Raw genomic sequence first — 21402 nt, forward strand, 5'->3', positions numbered from 1 at the left:
GATGAACATTTAAAGGCAATGTTTCCGAGGAGGCAGCATTCATTGTAAACGCTGCATATGTCGGCTCATTACCTTTAAATTAACACCATGCTACAACACAGCTCTTCTGTGCTATGGATTGAATGAAGCTAAGTCAGCCTGTAGGACCATTCCTTTGTTGCTGGAAGACTGCTCGCACTGCTGTCTGTAAACACTGAGCAATGCGGCATGAGTGCCCCACCCTCAAATGGGTACGTTCAGCAGGGCACAATGGTGTGGAACATTCACTTTGTCTTACTTTTGTTCCTGAACAGTACAGTAGGTGTGTGGCCTGAGAAAGAAAACTCACATTTCAATCACTTTATTCTATAGCTCTTAGTAAATGTCTTACATAGTCCAGGTGTGACAGAACATATTCCAACTCAAAATGGAGAGGGGAAAAACAAGTAGTGAGCACCAATACTGACAACTACATGGGTACTGGACATGGACACACATTAACATGAAAACATTCATGGAGTGTAGCGACATCATAGATTGTCTTCAGTGTTGTGCCTTCAATGTGCTGCCAAGACCAAATTCCATGACATGCCGAAGCTAACCTAGAGATATTTAATAATATATAAACACAATGACATGCCTAAGCTAACCTAGAGATATTTCATATGAAAATATCCTGATAGAGGATCGTCATCTGAAGCCGATGCTAAAGACCACTGCTTTTTCTACTTCAATCTCAAGCCTTGCATGGTTCTGTCTGCATAATCTAGCTATAAAAAGGCTGGGCTATAGGTTCATTTTTGTTCTAGTCACATTTCCTTGCCCTCCCCACCAAAAGGAACAGAAAACAACTAAATGGCGGTGATAAAAATAAAGCTAGCTACTGTTGGATAACGTACTGTAACTTGACTTGGTTTATATCATACACATTGTCAAGCACATTATAGAAACAGGACACATTTCCAATACACGTGTATATATAAATATATATTTTTTAAAGAAAGAAAAGTGGTACCCCCACCCTTTACATTGGTTATTACACAGCACCCAATTCCAGGCCAAAGACTGCAATTTTACCCAAGATGCAACCCCCCCCAATGCCCAAACATACAATGAAGAGGGTACCTCCTTTTATAGTAATGGGTGAGTGAATGCGTTTACAATGGTGTCAACTTGCTCATGAAATATGGGATTTTATTCAATTATGGACACAAAACATTGTGACTAGTGGAATAACCATTTACTCTGTGTGCGTAGGTACAGTACAGATGAACCAGTATCTACCGGAATTGGGGTTAATTCCATTTCAATTGAGAAGGAACTGACTCCAACCCTGGTATTTACAGTTGAAAGCCATGGCATAATGTAGTGTTTACTGTATGGCCATAACACTGCCGCAGTGCATCTGATCGTCTATAGACAATATACATTTGCAATAAAATGTATGAGGAGCCTAGCCTGGTCCCAGTTCTGTCTGTGCGGTCTTGTTTAGGGTGACAATGACCATAGGATTTGGATAACACAAACAGAACTGGGACCAGGCTATGCGGATTCATTACAAAAAAAAAAGTGTGGGGGGGAAAAAAATAAGATTCGTATCAGTCTGTGGAGGAGATTCATTAATGTCCTCATTGCATAAATATCCACTCATTTCATTCAGAGGAAACGACCAAGCAGAGTGGTTTGGTAGACATGCAATACTGACAGAGAGGAAAAGGTGCCCTATCACCTGGCAAGACCGCATAAACAGATCTGGGACCAAGCTACATGGCGAAACCGTACTAAAGTCAGCCGGGACAATAGTGATGGGTGGTTTTGACAACTATATTCAAACTCTGACACAAACACACTGAAAATGTGTAATAGTTGTTCTAACTTCTAGCTGAATAAACGTTGCCACCTGGTGGAGAAATGGAACAGTGCACCCTGAAGTTTTAAATCTCCTAATACCTCACCACCATTTATTTGTTAAATATACCCTCTGTTACGTCATCTTAATACCAGAAATATACCTGTTGTACATACTCTATTTCCACCACAAAGTTACTCAGTTGATACGGTACTATGAAATAGTCTAGACTACTAAACAACCATATCATTACTACACTTGACATATAGCTGGATATTCAACAACATTAATATACTGTATTATAGCCCAGGTTTGATCAGGAATGCTCTAACTAAGCCCAGATTTTCCACACAGGAACTAAAGAGCCAAGCATTACTTCCAATTGTCTTACAATCTAATCGATGATTTCCTTTTACACAAGGTTAAAGGGATACTGCCAGATTCTAGCAAATAAGCTGTTTAAGCGTATGCTAGCGTACATGTAGACTACCAATCATTGTGCTAACACTAGTTAGCCTTGGCCCGCAGAAATATCTTCCTATCTTCCTTCACACTGCATGTAGAGACAACTGGTATCCACGATTTCGTCAGAATCTGGGTAAGTGGAAAATGCCAGAATCTCACTGTATCCCTTTATGACCATGGGCTGCATTTACTAAAGACAACCGCAGGCCATATTAAATCAGCTTGGGAGCCACATTTGGTCAGCGGGCCTGTAGTTTAATACCCCTGGTTCTCACAACTTTGCTTTATGACAATAAAACGATATTTGGTACACATCACCAGAACACAATTAATCTAAAGCTAACATCATACAGAGTGGGATTCATATTTACTCTCTTGCCTCTTATTGCATAAGTTGGCCCCACCACACATCTAGGTCACCACTGCAAGTTAACTCTTCTTCTCTATTGTAACAGAAGAATGACTAAAGAGACAATAAGCGTCACAAACTGACAGGAGGGCTGTGGCAGGGTGGTTAGGCCAAAACGGATACAATTCCTTTAACATTTAGACAATACATTCCCCTTCAATGGCAATAGTAATACACGGCACGAATTTCACCAACAATCATTCATGAGTTCTGATCCAAATTCATCCACAGTGTTTCAAAAAAAGGCCTTGATATGGGGCTGAAACATTAAGCCTTGGATCCTGTTCTATAGAAACCTTTATTCTGCCATATCATTGTCATCAGTGCTACTGGGGATTTACTTACTGAAATCTCATTTAGGAGTGCTCATGCAATGTCATTGCACCTCTAAAGGTTTTCTTGATAACACAAACACACAGGGTTCCCGGTGCACTAGGCTGAGAGCGGTTGAGGTGGGACAGCATGTGTGCAAGTACACTTCCAAGGGAGATAGAGCGAGAAACTGTGCTCGTCAACTGGGTCATGTTCATTGGGGCACACTCACTGGAGCAAAACATTTTGCAACAGAAAACAATCCCTGGTAGACCCAAAAAGCAATTAAATAATGGGTCAGTCTAATGTGCTCATAAACCAACTGTTATCCTTCATTACCTGTACTAGACTACAGTTGAGCCAACTTTGAGGGAGTGGATATCTAGCGATTATATTTGACTATTTTCTAATTGCAAGTCCTGAATGGGTTTCAGTGCACACAGCTCAAAAGGGTACGATCTCAAACACAAGGGCAATAAATAACAAACACTTTAGGAAGGGAAAAAAAATTATAATCTCTGGGGTCAAATACAAGGGGTGACATGTATGTAGTTAGTGGTGATGGAAGTAGATTTGTCATTCTGTAACATTCACAGCAGTCAGTAACTAAAACAGCCACAACCCCAGGAAGGATAAACACACCAGACTAAACCCAAATTAAACTATAGTATGTTTGTCTGTCACACTACTCTCACCTCAGGTGCATCTCATTACTCTGAAGTGGCTTCCTCGTCTCCTTTCCTTCATCTACAATGATGACAAAAACCTGACTGGTAGCCCCCCCCCCCCCCCATTCCATCCTTTCAGGCAAGGAAGCAACTTTTTAGGACTGAGACACACCCCTCACCCTAATCAAATCCTAAAGCATATAACAAACATCATAGTAAACAAACAGGTAAATACAAAAATAAGCATAAATATAATATTCTCTTTGCCTGCTGAGCTGTACTAGCAGGGTCCAGCTAGCAGAGGGGGCTGGTCTGTGGTGTGTGTGTGGTCCTACAGGCCTTTGTTGAAAAAGACGGTAGTAGTGTGGGGACTGTTCTGTCGTATCCTCTCCTGCAGATCTGGCTCCAGGCTGCTCACAGCCATAGAACTATATAGAGAGAGGGAGAGGTAGAGAGAGAAAGAAGGGATGAGAGAGTGAAAGGGAAGGGGAATGAGAGAGAGAAAATGATTGATTAGACAGTTGTGTAGGAAAAGCAGATCAACGGTCTATATCTAAGGTATGTAACAGATCTATGGTCTATATCTAAGGTATGTAACAGATGGCCATAATGTACCTCTTCTGTGGGAACAGGGCACAGCACAGAGGAGTGGCAAACACCAGGCTGAAAGAGAGATGGGAGGTTTTGTCCAACCAGAGTTTAAGTAAACCGTGCAATACACATTGTTTGCAATCGCGACGCTCAGTATTCAGAGCTCCAGTCCATTTAAAATGTTATGGTTAGTTTGCTTACAGTGCATGTCATTACGAGAGGACTTATAACTGATAACATGGATGAAATGTGTACCAAACAAACACGGTTTACATTAACTATAGATACTTACCACAGACCCACTAGTCCCACCTGTACTGGAGCGTTTAGGACTGGGAACCGCTGAGGAGAGAACACAGTGAGAGAAAAAGTGAGACTCCAACCTGAAGCAATTTTTCATAAAAACAGTATACAGACATTACACCGACAGTATTGCAGAGATTTACAGGCATGGTCCAGATCTGTTTGTGCCATCTTGCTTATTCATATGGTCATTGGCAAAACAGCACAAACAGGTCTGGGACCAGGCTAGAGATTTACTGGATATCAGACAGACAAAGCACAGAAGCCTGGATTTCCAACAAAAATTGCGTTGCATGTTTAACACGGCTGAACCATCCAGATTGGTTTGAACTCCAAATAGAGGGTAGGCATAGTGCAACAGTGGCTACATGCCACACTCTCCCTACTGACTGTAGAACCAGCTCCAGTAAGCCCATTTGCTGTAGAAAGCATAACAGGCATCTGGCTGTTGTAACATTACCTTCATAAAGGCTTTCTTCTCCAGGGCGTTCATGATCACAGGGGGTATAGCTGTAGACAGACAGAAAACAGTGAGTATTTAAGAGCAACATTTGTTATTTCACAACACGTTGCTGATTCTGATAGTCATCTACGGTTTTAAGGAGGCTTTGCTAAACCATCTTTCCCCAGAAGTACTGGTGTGAGGACTGAGTTTCAGACCAAATTACACATGACCAATTGATCTGGTTTGAAACTGCATGTTAACTCCTTACCCAGTGGTTCCCAAACTTTTTTGCGCTGTGAAATAGTGTGCCCCACCAGATAAAAAAACAAAACAATGTTCAATCCATCATGTGTGAAACAGTGCTTACCCATAGCTGGCACAGCCATGCCAATCCTGGACACCACCACCTGAATGATGCCCGACTTGGCAGCGGTGACTGACTCTCCTAACCGGTTTCCATTCTCATCTGTCACTGGGATGCCGTACTTCAGCTCCCTAAGGAGACGGACATAAGGAGAGGATGGAATTCAACCAAGCCTGTCATAGTCATGTTAATCAATTTGTATAACTTTTTTTTTTTTTTTTTACAAATACATTTGAAACAAAGTGTCTGACAGCAACCCAGTCCTAACCCCTCACAGAGCTGACCAAGAAGACAGTCCTAAGGAAATCCTTTGTCCCTAGTTAGGAGTTGTGGTCTAAACTCTAGCTCACCTCTGCCTCATGAAGGGGATGTTGATACAGTTGGCAGCAGCTACAGCAAAGAAGGGGACGAACCGGCTCATGACGGCTGGAAGGCGCTGGAGAGGGAGTTTGTTTCAATGTAGATTTTTCACAGCGCTCAAAAAAAATGCTACGCAAATGTGCAAATCCACTAGAACTAAGATGATCCAGAGACAGTACCTTGGCTAGAGACTTGAGTCCCAGGGCTGTGACTACGGCTCCGGTGGTCGCACTGACGTACGCTGCAGCCAGCTGACTGAGAGAACATCACACAAAGACATTTACATCTCTCAATTTACTGAGCCTCAATACGGTTCCTGTTCCAGGCATTTACCAGAGTCAAGTCTATCTGATAGACAGAATGATCCTAAACACAGAGGTCTCAGGTCACAATACATACGGAATGTAGTCAAGGCGGTCAAGTCAAAAGCAACATTCATTGAACACCGAAATGTGGCAAGTCCGGCAAAGACAAGATGCACCAATTATGATTGGAATCGCCCCCCAGTCTACATGCTCGTTCCATGATGGTTTTCATCTGCATATGAACTGAGGAGCACCAGCATCGCAGGCTCCTATTCCTCATGTGTCCTGGTTAGAGTGGGTGCATCTCAATAGTCTAAAGTGGAATCCTTTCCTTTTATCCTTCCCTTCGTCTGCACTGATTTGAAGGAACTGGACAGGTGAAATCTGATAGCAACAGTGTAAACCTTTAACCGATAATGTGTTTTGAAAATGGTGCAGATGTAAAAGGACGCCCCTTTAAACTATTGAGATACAGCCCTGGTTTGTACAGCCTCTCCACTAGGGGCTGTATGTATCAAAAGCCTCAGAGAAGGAGTGCTAATCTAGGATCAGTTCTCCCTTTTAGATCGCAATGCATGGGATTACATGCATGGTGGGGTGACATGATCCTAGATCAGCACTTTTACTCTGAAACATATGGTCCCAGACCAGAAAGATATGCAAATGCATTGCTTCCTCTACCAGTTGCAGACATTGAGGAAGGGGTACAGCCGTTCAGTTGGAATGGAGGAGCATGCTGAACTAAACAGTGGTGTGTAATACCGCTGTAAGGGGAGGAGTGTAGTGGACTGGGGTTCCACTGGCTAACCTCTGCCGTGCCCTGCAGGCCTCCATACAGAGCTAGGGGTGTATCACAATAGTCTACTATGGTCTTCTCTCCTTGCCTCTTTTCCTTCGTCTGCACCGATAGGAAGAGAGAAGACAGGTGAAAGCAACATAGGGGAAGTGTTATGGGGATTTGCTCCCACCTATCCATGTCCTTTCAGATCAGTACTGATGAAGGAAAGCAGATGAGGAGAGGAAGCTAACTAAGGCTATGAGATGCACCCTAGTACAGGTACAGCAGGGCTGGTTTAGTAATGTGGCGTTAGTGTTCCCAGTCCCTACTTGGTGGTGAGGGCAGCATCTCCACTGCGGTTGGTGTAGTTGACCACAGCGTTGAAGGACTGGTTCACCCACTGCCAGAACACCACCGCTGGAGTCGTCCTGGAGGAGAGATGATGAAAACAAGGGAGAGAAGGGTAGGGAAAGGATAGAAAGGGAGACAAAGAAAGTGTGTGAACAAGCATTCATCATTTCAGATATTTAATTCAGAGGCAGAATGCTTGAATTAATAATTCAAACAAAGCCAAACCACGACTTGTAAAAAGGTAAAAATGTCACTTTCCACTTCTGTGCACGGTTTACATAATTTACAGTGTTTTTATTTTACTAGGCAAGTCAGTTACGAACAAATTCTTATTTAGAATGACAGCCTACCCCGGGCCAAACCCTAATAACGCTGGGCCAATTGTGCGCCGCCCTACGGGACTCCCAATCACGAGCGGTTGTGATACAGACTGGATTCGAACCAGGGTCTGTATTGACGCCTCTAGCACTGAGATGCAGTGCCTTAGACCGCTGCGCCACTCTGGAGCCCAGTGTGACTATGATTGTATGCCCTTTACTCTTCAGACACACAATAGCTGCAGTGTGCTACTCTGGTCTTGCCCTGTGAACATGAATGTAAAAGGCACAGTGGAAGGTATGCAGACAGAACCAGAAAACAAGCCAAGGCATCCACACGCTGCAAGGCCAATATCGGCGTCCTGACCCTCAATAAACGGCTTAGGAATTTTCCTTTCCAATGCCCTCAAGATAAAAAACAAAATGTTTTAAGTTTTACATTTTAGCCGACGCTCTTATCCAGAGCAATTAGGGTTAAGTGCCTTGCGCAAGGGCCCATCGACAGATTATTCACATAGTCGGCTTTGAGATTCTAACCAGCAACCTCCAGATTACTGGCCCAACGCTCTTAGCCACTATGCTACCTGCCGCCCGAATACACAGAACACTGCCATCGAACCCAGTCTTCAGTTGAAAGAGAAGAGACCACACCGTTTGGGAAAGTCAACTGCATAGGTTGTTTATGCCATTATGTGAGAAATTCTAACATGCTACATTTATTCTACACGATTCTATGCACTTTTTGTCCTGGCATAACTTACTATACAGCAAGAGAGAAGAGCATGAGCAGCCCATATGGTGTATGTGATTAAATGAAGCCAGCCAGCAACAGCACGCACCATCCACAGCGTGGGTGGAGATTTAATCCTCATGAAGAAGGTTGAAATATCCCTGCTGTGCGGTTAGTTGCCACATCTCTGACGTGCCTCTACATTTCAATCTGCAACATTAACATTTCACCTCATCAGATCTTCCTCTTCCAGTACGCTGCTCTGTGTTTTTAATTGATGTGTTTTACACCACACACAAATTGCATTTAACATGTATTGAATTGAAAAGTCATCCACCCCAGTGGTACCTGTAGAATGTGAGCATACAGCCGGTGATGGTCATGTTCATGGGGACCTGGGCAGACATGCGTCCCACCACCACCATCTTCTCTCCGGTGTCAGGGTGGAAGGCAGAGTCATAGACGTACTTGGCTCTCCACAGCTCATCTTCTGTCAGACCTGGCTTCACCACTCCTAACCTGGACACAAGCACATCCTCTAAACAATGAATGAAACACATAAATTCTTAGCGTCGGGGCAACTTATTGCAAAGTTTGATTCACAGAAACATGTGCTAAAATAAATATAGGCTAAAGCTTCACCTACCTACAATGTTTTAACAAAAACAAATTGTATATTGGAGATGTTTTGCAGATGTTAGCGCAGATGCAGCAAAATGCTTATGTTTCTAGCTCCAACAGTGCAGTAATACCTAACAATACACACAAATCCCCCAAATATTTCTGCATTTCTTTATAACAAAGACAGTCTTAGACATTTATTTTGGTGGTTTCAGTTCACCTCTGATGTAAGAGAGAAACTGGTATGACAGATGTTCCAACCTACAAGCCTAATTAGTGGCCTGTGTCTAAAGATGTTTGTTTGTTTCTCTTATTACACCGTGGGGGGACAAGAGAGATATCAGGTTAAGGTGACCGCTAGCTAGCTCCTTGAACTCCTCAGTTTAGACTAGAGACAATGTTGATTGAGTTAATGCTCATACATAAATGCATTAATGAAAATTGATTCCTACCCAGGGGCCAGGGTAACTTCCAAATTACCATTCACATTTTAGGCCACAGTAAACCACCCCTCTAACATAACCCAATGTCAACCCAATGTCAACTCCACTACCACCCCTATATTCCTCTCCTCCCATTAATATCTCACTCTACCCCCTTTCAATACCTGTAGATCTCTACAGAGACTGGTATGTTCTCCAGCATCTCAGAGGACTTTAGGATGTTCCTGGGATCAACCACCCTCCTCCTTCCTTAGGTGTCCTCCCCCCTCCCCTCCGTACCTGTAGTTCTCCACAGTGACCCGTGCGTCCTCCAGGGTCTTAGAGGACTTGAGGATGTTCCTGGGGTCGGTGACGAAAAAGAAGTGCTGGGCGCGGCCCATGAATGTGCTCTGGTCCCATCGCGGCTCCTTGATGTTAATGTTCAGGGACAGATCTCCAGACATCCTTGAGGTTACTATGAGACCACCTGACAACAGAAACAAGTGTTAGACATGTGATTATTCTCTGCACATTTGACAAAGACTTTCTCATTTTATTTTTTTGCCCTGTAACGTTAGAAAGACAAAATTGGCCTTGTGGATGAATTCAACCAGCTCATGGAGCCTAGTGACTCGAGCAGAACTCAAAAGGCAAATGATAAGAGCTTACTCCTCCTTCCCAGCTAGGACTAAGCCCCCCCCACCTCTCTGATCCATTTATAACTCCCTCCCTCTACAAAGCCTAGCTCAACAGCCAAAACACACCTCCTGATGGAGGGGCCCTCGCCACCTCTAGTATCCTCCCCAAATCATAATAAAAAGGACAAGGAGGCTATCATCAGGGCTGTTTCTATTTGAGCCAACTGGTCATTGTAGGAAAGTAAGGGTGTTGTTAAATACAGAAAGACTGGCCTTAACCAAATTCTCTGACTATGGAGCTTGCCCCAAACTGCATCAGCATTATTGAAGTGAATTACATTGCCATCCTGAATCTTCTTCCAGCATTTTACGCCCAAATTCAACCTGAATGACGAGCAGTCCAGCACTCAGTTTGAGAATAGGCCTACTGGCTGTCTTTTACATGCATATCTAGGCTATGAGTCATCTGACCAAAGCTATATCAGAGCCTGGCAGTACAACAATAAACAAACTGAGGCATGAAAAGTCTAGCTTCCAACCATTGGAGTTATCATGATGTTTGGTTTCCTAGGTAATCAGATGATAAACAGTTCTTTCAAGCTGAAGGTTACCAAAGTAAGTTCATTGCAATGTGGCTAAAAACATGATTACCGCTACTTCAAATTAACGTGGTTTCTAGCTGCCTGAAACATATCAAGGAACATGTTTAGGCTATGTGCAATGAGAGGATCAGTGGTGACATGTCATTTTAGCCCAAAAAAATTACATGTCACATATCAGTTTGCAAACAATGTAAAAAAAATATAATTGAGTTAATAAAGCCGCACACAAACATGGTCTATTTTGTTTTCTCGAGTAAGGCAGCTCCAAAATGCAGGTGTTTCAGCCTAGCTCAGTGCTTTCTGTGGTCGTAGGGCAAGCCAGCAGAAAATACGGAGCGTTGCACCGTTATTGGCTAAGTGTTTGGTCACTCATGGGGACACTACATCACCGCCAAGTCTAAGGGCAGAGCTAGAAAATCCAAGCCCCTTGGGCACTTCTAATGTAACTATGGCAGCACCCATCTAAGAAGGCTCAAGGTCATTGGCCACAGATAAAATTACATCAAATCACACTAGATCTACAGTAGTTTTCAAAATCTAGCTAGTAGTCATCATCATGAATCAAGTCAACAATGTACTAATCCTTGTCATATGAAGAGAAACTATTGATAAAACGTATTGGTGCTAATCGGCCATAAACATTACACAACAAGCTGGAAATTGTAAATTCAACAATGAGTTTGGGAGGAATCAGTGGCTAACTGCAAGCATTGCAAAGCAATCATTAGCCTGCTATTCAGTGGACTGGCTGTATGGTTCCAAGTCTAAGATTAAGGGTCTCTTTACCTAGTTTAAAATTACAAACAGTCAATATTAGCCGTGCTGTCAATGAAGCATGACTTGTGCCGCGCTCAAAACAACTTAACTCGGAACTGCAAAATCTGACTTCAAGACAACTGGGATCTCAGGAAAAACAAGCTACGGCAGGGAAAATACATTTTGAACTTTCATCCAACTCGGGAATTGTAAAATCAGGAATCTTTCTAGAGCTACAACCTCATCATGATTCAACCTTTTTGTTTTGTTCCCAAAAATGTATTGTATGCTGCTGCATAAATTATGTAATATGCCAGGGAGACATGTATACTGTAGCTAAGAAAGTAATACTAAGTGTATGTTGTGTAGTAAGCTGTTCGTAGCTCATGTGCTTCAGCCTAATAATTTGGTCCTTTTCCCCCTCATAACTTAGCCTACTGTTCTAACTTGGTGGTGCACATGTAGCCTATAACCTGTTTTTGAGAAATGTAATTGAATATTGTAAGAGCTTTCATTGTCTGCATATATGCCCCCTTTATTTATCCTACGGTTCTGACTTGGTGTACAGGGAGAACACTGTAAGAACGGCCCATGATTATAAAGGATTTGCCTGTATGTATGTATGTATGTATGTATGTATGTATGTATGTATAGTTATTTTTACTGCTGCTCTTTAATTACTTGTTACTTTTATCTCTTATCCTTATTTTTTTTTTAACTGCACTATTGGTTAGGGGCTCGTAAGTAAGCTTTTCACTGTAAGGTCTACACCTGTTGTATTCGGCGCATGTGACAAATAAAATTTGATGTTCTGAATTCTGTCGCTGTACATTTCAAAAGTGCTGAACAAATAGTTATATTGACTACATCCGTCCTAGCGCACTCATTAATGTCTTAATCGAAATTACAGATTGCCTCTTATCTGCTTGTCTTCCCCTTATGCCATAGCTTGTACATCTCAATTGTCAGAAGAATCCACATTTGTTTAAGCAAGTCAGCCATGGTTTTTTTAAGGCCGTAAATGAGGCTGAATGAAGTGCTTCGCTGTCAGACAAGGCACCGCTGATAGCCAGGTGTAGCAGTGGTTTAGGGCAATTACTGTATTGTTGCTTTGCTGGCATGCATCCCACCCCCAATTTTTTTTTGCCCCACCAACATTTACATGATAAAAATCGCCACTGGAGAGGACAGTGCACATGCATTGGCCTATATTTTGTTATGCAAATCAAGTTGTAAGCCTAAACACGTCCAAAACAATGCAGTTATTTTCACATAATAGTAAACCAATTGTTATGTCTATACAATAACCACGTCATTGCGACATGGTATTAATTTACAAATTATGTACTTAAACCAACTGGACAACAAAGATGACCATCAAATACATTGTAACACCTTCCTTCTCTTTGTCAACATATTGCAGTAAGACAACGTGGGAAAATATGTAACGTTAGCTATTGTAATCAACAAATTGAACCCTAATGAACCCAAGTTTTATTGCAATAAGGTACGTGACTGGTGCAGAAGATGACAGATGGGCTGTCACACATTTCTGGCATTACTATAGGCAGCATCACTCACTGCGTGACACTCACGAAAATTAAAGGAGAAAGCAAGACTAAAACAGAAATGTGCCTAGCTACAAATTGTTAATATTACTTGAATTTAACGTTAGGTGACTAGAAATCAACCTGCACTTAGCGTCACGCTTGTTGACAAGTCATTGATTCAGCGATGTGACATTTAGTGAGTGCAGTTGACATTAGCTAGCTAGCTAACGTTACTTAGCTAGCATGCTCACTTTTAGTTAACTAGCTACTTTTCTCAGTTGGCTTGTCAAATATTGAAACAGTAGAATGGGTGTCTGACAGACACGGTCTTAGTATGAATTACTATATTGTGAACGAAAATTGTGACTTTTTAGTTAGCTAGTTATATGGCTAACTTCTAGCTAGCACGTCACCACGTTGAAAAAAAGGGGGAAACGACCGAACGTTAGCATCTTCGTGTTAGCTTGCGCTAGCTATACATTTACTGCATGCACAAACCTTGCCAACAAAAACACCAAAACATACATACCTTGGTTCAATGTCCACCAGCTGTGTTCACTATATAATTGCAGAGAGCTGTAAAAATGTGACCTCTCAGTGATATCACTTAATGGATTGATGTACACGGTGCCAGTCTCTCTACCTTGAAAGCTGAGGAGAAAAGACAGGGTCGTCCTTTGTTACCACAACCACAAAGTCATAATTATGGCTAAACCCCGCCTATTTCTACAATAAGATCTTCTTAAAATCTTAAACCTGACCCTAACCTTAAACTTGACAATTTAGCTAACCGTATGCATAGCCCTAACATTAAATTAAGACCAAAAAGCAAATGTTTGTTTCATGAATGTTTACGATATAGCCCATATTGACTTTGTGGCTGTGATTAATATCTAGTGACAACCGGAAAAGGGCGGTGTCGAACTACAGTCATTTGTTCCATAGCGATGGGAGGTTGGCTAGAATCACTGGGCGTTGGTGGCAAACAGAAAATGATTGGTTTATTGTATCTGCCTAGGCAAATACTTTCAAAAACAAACTTCTCAAATAGTAAAATATATGTATTTCTATAAGATTGACCTGGATAAATCAAGATTATATAAGAGATACATCGTTTTTTCCCCGGACATAAATAGATATTTTAAATAATGTTTTTCTATTTCTCAGTCTATCAACGTTGCTACATTTTGGTTCGAGACCTTCCTCAAGCCTTCAAATGTTCCTGTGTCCCTCAACTGAAGGCGAACAAAACAGTGTTTTCCAATCCCACCAGAGCCCAACTATGCATGCACAGCCCAGTGGAAACTAACTGTGTGACTCACCACAGTGATCCTGTGACTCACCAGAGGTCCTTTCCCACCCACCATTTGGGAAACAGCTTGAACTGAGCAAAGTCTTGAAAGAGGGAAGTATAAGAAGTATGTTTTGCATCACAATGTGTGTGTGTGTATGCAGCACCATATGATTCATCACATGATTAATGATTGATTGACTGACAATCTATATTTAATAATTAACTGAACATGCTTTCAGTCATAACTGAGTTTATAAACTACAGTAGACTACTGGCCTACATTTTCTTCATTATCAGGGATCCTATACTACTACCATTATATTTTACATTTACATTTAAGTCATTTAGCAGACGCTCTTATCCAGAGCGACTTACAATATGGCATTACTCAGAAGATTGTAGCATAACATCTCTCACTGTCACCCAGGAACACTAGCCATGTATTCTTGTCAATTACAATAAGTTCTAGCTTTAATACCTCAAATATTTTTAATTGTGCTCCTACATTTCCCAACTTTGGCGCTCTGCCGCTTGCCTACTTTGTGAACCTTGTAATGTAATTTCAGAGGGATAGACACTAGCTATAGTATGGGAGTAGATAAGACACTAGCTATAGTATGGGAGTAGTTAAGACACTAGCTATAGTATGGGAGTAGTTAAGGGAGTAGATAAGACACTAGCTATAGTAGGGGAGTAGTTAAGGGAGTAGATAAGACACTAGCTATAGTATGGGAGTAGATAAGACACTAGCTATAGTTAAGGGAGTAGATAAGACACTAGCTATAGTTAAGGGAGTAGATAAGAAACTAGCTATAGTATGGGAGTAGATAAGACACTAGCTATAGTATGGGAGTAGATAAGACACTAGCTATAGTATGGGAGTAGATAAGACACTAGCTATAGTATGGGAGTAGATAAGACACTAGCTATAGTATGGGAGTAGTTAAGACACTAGCTATAGTATGGGAGTAGATAAGACACTGGGTATAGTATGGGAGTAGTTAAGGGAGTAGATAAGACACTAGCTATAGTACGGGAGTAGATAAGACACTAGCTATAGTATGGGAGTAGATAAGACACTAGCTATAGTTAAGGGAGTAGAAAAGACACTAGCTATAGTATGGGAGTAGATAAGACACTAGCTATAGTATGGAAGTAGATAAGACACTAGCTATAGTATGGGAGTAGTTAAGACACTAGCTATAGTATGGGAGTAGATAAGACACTGGCTATAGTATGGGAGTAGATAAGGGAGTAGATAAGACACTAGCTATAGTATGGGAGTAGTTAAGGGAGTAGATAAGACACTAGCTATAGTATGGGAGTAGATAAGACACTAGCTATAGTATGGGAGTAGTTAAGGGAGTAGCTAAGACACTAGCTATAGTATGGGAGTAGTTAAGGGAGTAGCTAAGACACTAGCTATAGTTAAGGGAGTAGATAAGACACTAGCTATAGTATGGGAGTAGGTAAGACTAGCTATAGTATGGGAGTAGTTAAGGGAGTAGCTAAGACACTAGCTATAGTATGGGAGTAGTTAAGAGAGTAGATAAGACACTAGCTATAGTATGGGAGTAGATAAGACACTAGCTATAGTATGGGAGTAGTTAAGACACTAGCTATAGTATGGGAGTAGATAAGACACTAGCTATAGTATGGGAGTAGATAAGACACTAGCTATAGTATGGGAGTAGATAAGACACTAGCTATAGTATGGGAGTAGTTAAGACACTAGCTATAGTATGGGAGTAGATAAGACACTGGCTATAGTATGGGAGTAGTTAAGGGAGTAGATAAGACACTAGCTATAGTACGGGAGTAGATAAGACACTAGCTATAGTATGGGAGTAGATAAGACACTAGCTATAGTTAAGGGAGTAGATAAGACACTAGCTATAGTATGGGAGTAGATAAGACACTAGCTATAGTATGGGAGTAGATAAGACACTAGCTATAGTATGGGAGTAGTTAAGACACTAGCTATAGTATGGGAGTAGATAAGACACTGGCTATAGTATGGGAGTAGTTAAGGGAGTAGATAAGACACTAGCTATAGTATGGGAGTAGTTAAGGGAGTAGATAAGACACTAGCTATAGTATGGGAGTAGATAAGACACTAGCTATAGTATGGGAGTAGTTAAGGGAGTAGCTAAGACACTAGCTATAGTATGGGAGTAGATAAGACACTAGCTATAGTATGGGAGTAGTTAAGGGAGTAGATAAGACACTAGCTATAGTAGGGGAGTAGTTAAGGGAGTAGATAAGACACTAGCTATAGTATGGGAGTAGATAAGACACTAGCTATAGTTAAGGGAGTAGATAAGACACTAGCTATAGTTAAGGGAGTAGATAAGAAACTAGCTATAGTATGGGAGTAGATAAGACACTAGCTATAGTATGGGAGTAGATAAGACACTAGCTATAGTATGGGAGTAGATAAGACACTAGCTATAGTATGGGAGTAGATAAGACACTAGCTATAGTATGGGAGTAGTTAAGACACTAGCTATAGTATGGGAGTAGATAAGACACTGGGTATAGTATGGGAGTAGTTAAGGGAGTAGATAAGACACTAGCTATAGTACGGGAGTAGATAAGACACTAGCTATAGTTAAGGGAGTAGAAAAGACACTAGCTATAGTATGGGAGTAGATAAGACACTAGCTATAGTATGGAAGTAGATAAGACACTAGCTATAGTATGGGAGTAGTTAAGACACTAGCTATAGTATGGGAGTAGATAAGACACTGGCTATAGTATGGGAGTAGATAAGGGAGTAGATAAGACACTAGCTATAGTATGGGAGTAGTTAAGGGAGTAGATAAGACACTAGCTATAGTATGGGAGTAGATAAGACACTAGCTATAGTATGGGAGTAGTTAAGGGAGTAGCTAAGACACTAGCTATAGTATGGGAGTAGTTAAGGGAGTAGCTAAGACACTAGCTATAGTTAAGGGAGTAGATAAGACACTAGCTATAGTATGGGAGTAGGTAAGACTAGCTATAGTATGGGAGTAGTTAAGGGAGTAGCTAAGACACTAGCTATAGTATGGGAGTAGTTAAGAGAGTAGATAAGACACTAGCTATAGTATGGGAGTAGATAAGACACTAGCTATAGTATGGGAGTAGATAAGAAACTAGCTATAGTATGGGAGTAGATAAGACACTAGCTATAGTATGGGAGTAGATAAGACACTAGCTATAGTATGGGAGTAGATAAGACACTAGCTATAGTATGGGAGTAGTTAAGACACTAGCTATAGTATGGGAGTAGATAAGACACTGGCTATAGTATGGGAGTAGTTAAGGGAGTAGATAAGACACTAGCTATAGTACGGGAGTAGATAAGACACTAGCTATAGTATGGGAGTAGATAAGACACTAGCTATAGTTAAGGGAGTAGATAAGACACTAGCTATAGTATGGGAATAGATAAGACACTAGCTATAGTATGGGAGTAGATAAGACACTAGCTATAGTATGGGAGTAGTTAAGACACTAGCTATAGTATGGGAGTAGATAAGACACTGGCTATAGTATGGGAGTAGTTAAGGGAGTAGATAAGACACTAGCTATAGTATGGGAGTAGTTAAGGGAGTAGATAAGACACTAGCTATAGTATGGGAGTAGATAAGACACTAGCTATAGTATGGGAGTAGTTAAGGGAGTAGCTAAGACACTAGCTATAGTATGGGAGTAGTTAAGACACTAGCTATTGTATGGGAGTAGAGAAGACACTAGCTATTGTATGGGAGTAGTTAAGACACTAGCTATTGTATGGGAGTAGTTAAGACACTAGCTATTGTATGGGAGTAGTTAAGTAGTATTCTTATACCTCCCAAGACAATTGTCACTGTCCAGAGCAAATTAGATGGTGCTAATGTGTCCTAAGCCGTCCACAGGTGTCCAATGGTAGGGCAGATGGGCGTGCTGTGCATCTCTGTGGGCGGATTTGATTATGCTGAGCCGCGGGGCACCGGTCTATGGCCTGTAACGTGAGCGGGCAAAGTGGTGAGGGAGGAGCACTCTTCCCAAATGGAACAGTAATCTGCACCGTTTGGTGATGTTGTCAACAAGGCAGCATGGTGCATTGTCCAGAAACATACAACATCTATTTTCCATAAAATATACACTACCGTTCAAAAGTTTGAGGTCACTTAGAAATGTCCTTGCCTAGAAGGCCAGCATCCCGGAGTCACCTCTTCACACTGACGTTGAGACTGGTGTTTTGTGGGTACTATTTAATGAAGCTGCCAGTTGAGGACTTGTGATGCATCTGTTTCTCAAACTAGACACACTAATGTACTTGTCCTCTTGCTCAGTTGTGCACCGGGGCCTCCCATTACTCTTTCTATTCTGGTTAGTGCCAGATTGCACTGTTCTGTGAAGGGAGTAGTACACAGCGTTGTACGAGATCTTCTGTTTCTTGGCAATTTCTCGCATGGAATAGCCTTCATTTCTCAGAACAAGAATAGACTGACGAGTTTCAGAAGAAAGTTATTTGATTCTGGCCATTTTGAGCCTGTAATCGAACCTACAAATGCTGATGCTCCAGATACTCAACAAGTCAGAAGAAGGCCAGTTTTATTGCTTCTTTAATCAGAACAACAGTTTTCAGCTGTGCTATCATAATTGCAAAAGGGTTTTCTAATGATCAATTATCGTTTTAAATTGATAAACTTGGATTAGCTAACAAAACGTGCCATTGGAACACAGGAGTGATGGTTGCTGATAATGGTCCTCTGCACGCCTATGTAGATATTCCATAAAAAATCTGACGTTTCCAGCTACAATAGTAATTTACAACATTAACAATGTCTACACTGTGTATTTCTGATCGATTTCATGTTATTTTAATGGACAAAAAACATGTTTTTTTTTCAAAAACAAGGACATTTCTAGTGACCCCAAACTTTTGAACGGTAGTGTATGTTTTCATTGAGAAAGCAGATAAAGCATTTTAATCACTTTTGCATGTCAATACGCAGAATCCTAGTCATTACTCCTCATGCTTAATTACGCCACTTTTGTTTTGAGCTCACTTCGCCGTGGGCATCCCAGTTCCAAAACGAATGCAAAACGCCTTCATGGGCACCCAGGCCAGATTAATCGAATCTCCTCAGTGTTAGTCACAGGTGAGGTCATTGAGCATAACATGGATACAGGTTATGTTATTTAACTTAGCTTAATAGTGTGCACGAATGGAGGCTGGTGAGAGGAGCTATGGGAGGCTGGGCTCATTGTAATGGCTGGGATGGAATTAATAGAACGTTATCAAACAGATCAAACATATGGAAACCACGTTTTACTCTGTTCCATTGATTCCATTCCAGCCATTACAATGAGCCCGTCCTCCTATAGCTCCTCCTATGAGCCTCCACTGGTGTGCATGCATGTGTGGATGGGGAAGGTGTGTGTGTTTTTAAACTTTAGCCTTCTGTTTAGGTCTTTACAAAATAACTATCTATAATTTGAAAACGAGCCAATTTTGGTGATGTGTTTTGTGTGCCCTAGTTGAGTCTCTCTGACTTGTTTAGGATCCTACTCTATATATACAAAGTATGTGGACACCCCTTCAAATTAGTGGATTCATCTATTTCAGCCACACCCGTTGCTGACAGGTGTTTACAATCGAGCACACAGCCATGCAATCTCCATAGAGAAACATTGGCAGTAGAATGGCCTTACTGAAGAGCTCAGTGACTTTCAATGTAGCACTGTCATAGGATGCCACCTTTCCAACAAGTCAGTTCGTCAATTGTATGCCCTGCCAGGTCAACTGTAAGTGCTGTTATTGTGAAGTGGAAACATCTAGGAGCAACAACGGATCAGCCTTGAAGTGGTAGGCTGCACAACCTCACAGAACGGGACCGCCGGGTGCTGAAGCGCGTAACATGTAAAAATTGTCTGTCCTCGGTTGCAAGACTCACTACTTCGTCGGGAGATTCATGAAATGGGTTTCCATGGCCGAGCAGCCACACACAAGATCAACATGCGCAATGCCAAGCGTCGGCTAGAGTGGTGTAAAGCTCGCCGCCATTGGACTCTGGAGCAGTGGAAACGCGTTCTCTGGAGTGATGAATCACACTTCACCATCTGCCAGTCCGACGGACTAATCTGGGTTTGGAGGATGCTAGGAGAACGCTACCTGCCCCAAGCTAAGCGTCAGTATAGAAACAAAGTAGAGTCGCAATTCAACGGCTCAGACACGAGACATATGTGGCAGGGTCTACAGTCAATCACGGATTACAAAAAGAAAACCAGCCCCGTCGCGGACACCGACGTCTTGCAAATTAAACAACTTATTTGCTTTGCTTTGAGGACAATACAGTGCCACTGACACAGCCCGCTACCAAAGCGTGCGGGCTCTCCTTCACCGTGGCCAACGTGAGTAAAACATTTAAACGTGTTAACCCTCGCAAGGCTGCAGGCCTAGACGGCATCTCTAGCCACGTCCTCAGAGCATCCGCAGACCAGCTGGCTGGTGTGTTTACAGACATATTCAATCAACCCCTATCCCAGTCTGCTGTTCCCACATGCTTCAAGAGGGCCACCATTGTTCCTGTTCCCAAGAAAGCTAAGGTAACTGATCTAAATGACTATTGCCCCGTAGCACTCACTTCCGTCATCATGAAGTGCTTTGAGAGACTAGTCAAAGATCATATCACCTCCACCCTACCTGACACCCTTGACCCACTCCAATTTGCTTACCACCCCAATAGGTCCACAGACGATGCAATCGCAATCACACTGTACACTGCCCTAACCCATCTGGACAAGAGGAATACCTATGTAAGAATGCTGTTCATTGATTACATCTCAGCATTTAACACCATAGTACCCTCCAAACTCGTCATTAAGCTCGAGACCCTGGGTCTTGACCCCGCCCTGTGCAACTGGGTCCTGGACTTTCTGACGGGCCGCCCCCAGATGGTAAAAGTAGGAAACAACATCTCCACCACGCTGATCCTCAACACTGGGGCCCCACAAGGGTGCATTCTCAGCCCTCTCCTGTACTCCCTGTTCACCCATGACTGCGTGGCCATGCACGCCTCCAATTCAATCATCAAGTTTGCAGACAACACTACAGTGGTAGGCTTGATTATCAACAATGATGAGACGGCCTACAGGGAGGAGGAGAGGGCCCTCGGAGTGTGGTGTCAGGAAAATAACCTCTCACTCACTCAATGTCAACAAAAGAAAGGTGATGATTGTGGACTTCAGGAAACAGCAGAGGGAGCAACAGCGCTTCTTCAACCTCAGGAGGCTGAAGAAATTTGGCTTACCACCGAA

The 21402-nt window shown here is 42.1% G+C and overlaps 1 protein-coding gene across 1 annotated transcript; it reads right to left on the reverse strand.

Moving 5' to 3' along the window:
* Positions 1-324: 324 nt before the first annotated feature.
* On the reverse strand, positions 325-13707 carry LOC106577244 (sideroflexin-1). Its single transcript, XM_014155170.2, has 11 exons — positions 13345-13707; positions 9570-9756; positions 8575-8745; positions 7158-7256; positions 5925-6000; positions 5736-5821; positions 5389-5516; positions 5037-5086; positions 4566-4615; positions 4298-4345; positions 325-4110 (listed from the first exon to the last, which is right to left on the reverse strand). Exons 2-11 carry the CDS (start codon positions 9731-9733, stop codon positions 4014-4016), a joined length of 969 nt encoding a protein of 322 aa, XP_014010645.1. The 5' UTR covers positions 9734-9756; positions 13345-13707; the 3' UTR covers positions 325-4013.
* Positions 13708-21402: the final 7695 nt, after the last annotated feature.

The sequence above is a fragment of the Salmo salar genome, chromosome ssa18 (genome assembly GCF_905237065.1).
Source record: "Salmo salar chromosome ssa18, Ssal_v3.1, whole genome shotgun sequence".
Taxonomy (NCBI): Eukaryota; Metazoa; Chordata; class Actinopteri; order Salmoniformes; family Salmonidae; genus Salmo; species Salmo salar.

What these genes read in the sequence shown, in the direction of transcription:
- LOC106577244 (XM_014155170.2), bottom strand. Translation starts at nt 9,733, where the DNA reads ATGTCTGGAGATCTGTCCCTGAACATTAACATCAAGGAGCCGCGATGG. An exon ending in TGTATGCTCACATTCTACAG is followed by an intron (nt 7,257 to 8,574) that starts GTACCACTGGGG and finishes TCTCTCCTCCAG; the next exon opens with GACGACTCCAGCGGTGGTGT. An exon ending in GTGGGACTAGTGGGTCTGTG is followed by an intron (nt 4,346 to 4,565) that starts GTAAGTATCTAT and finishes TCTCTCTTTCAG; the next exon opens with CCTGGTGTTTGCCACTCCTC.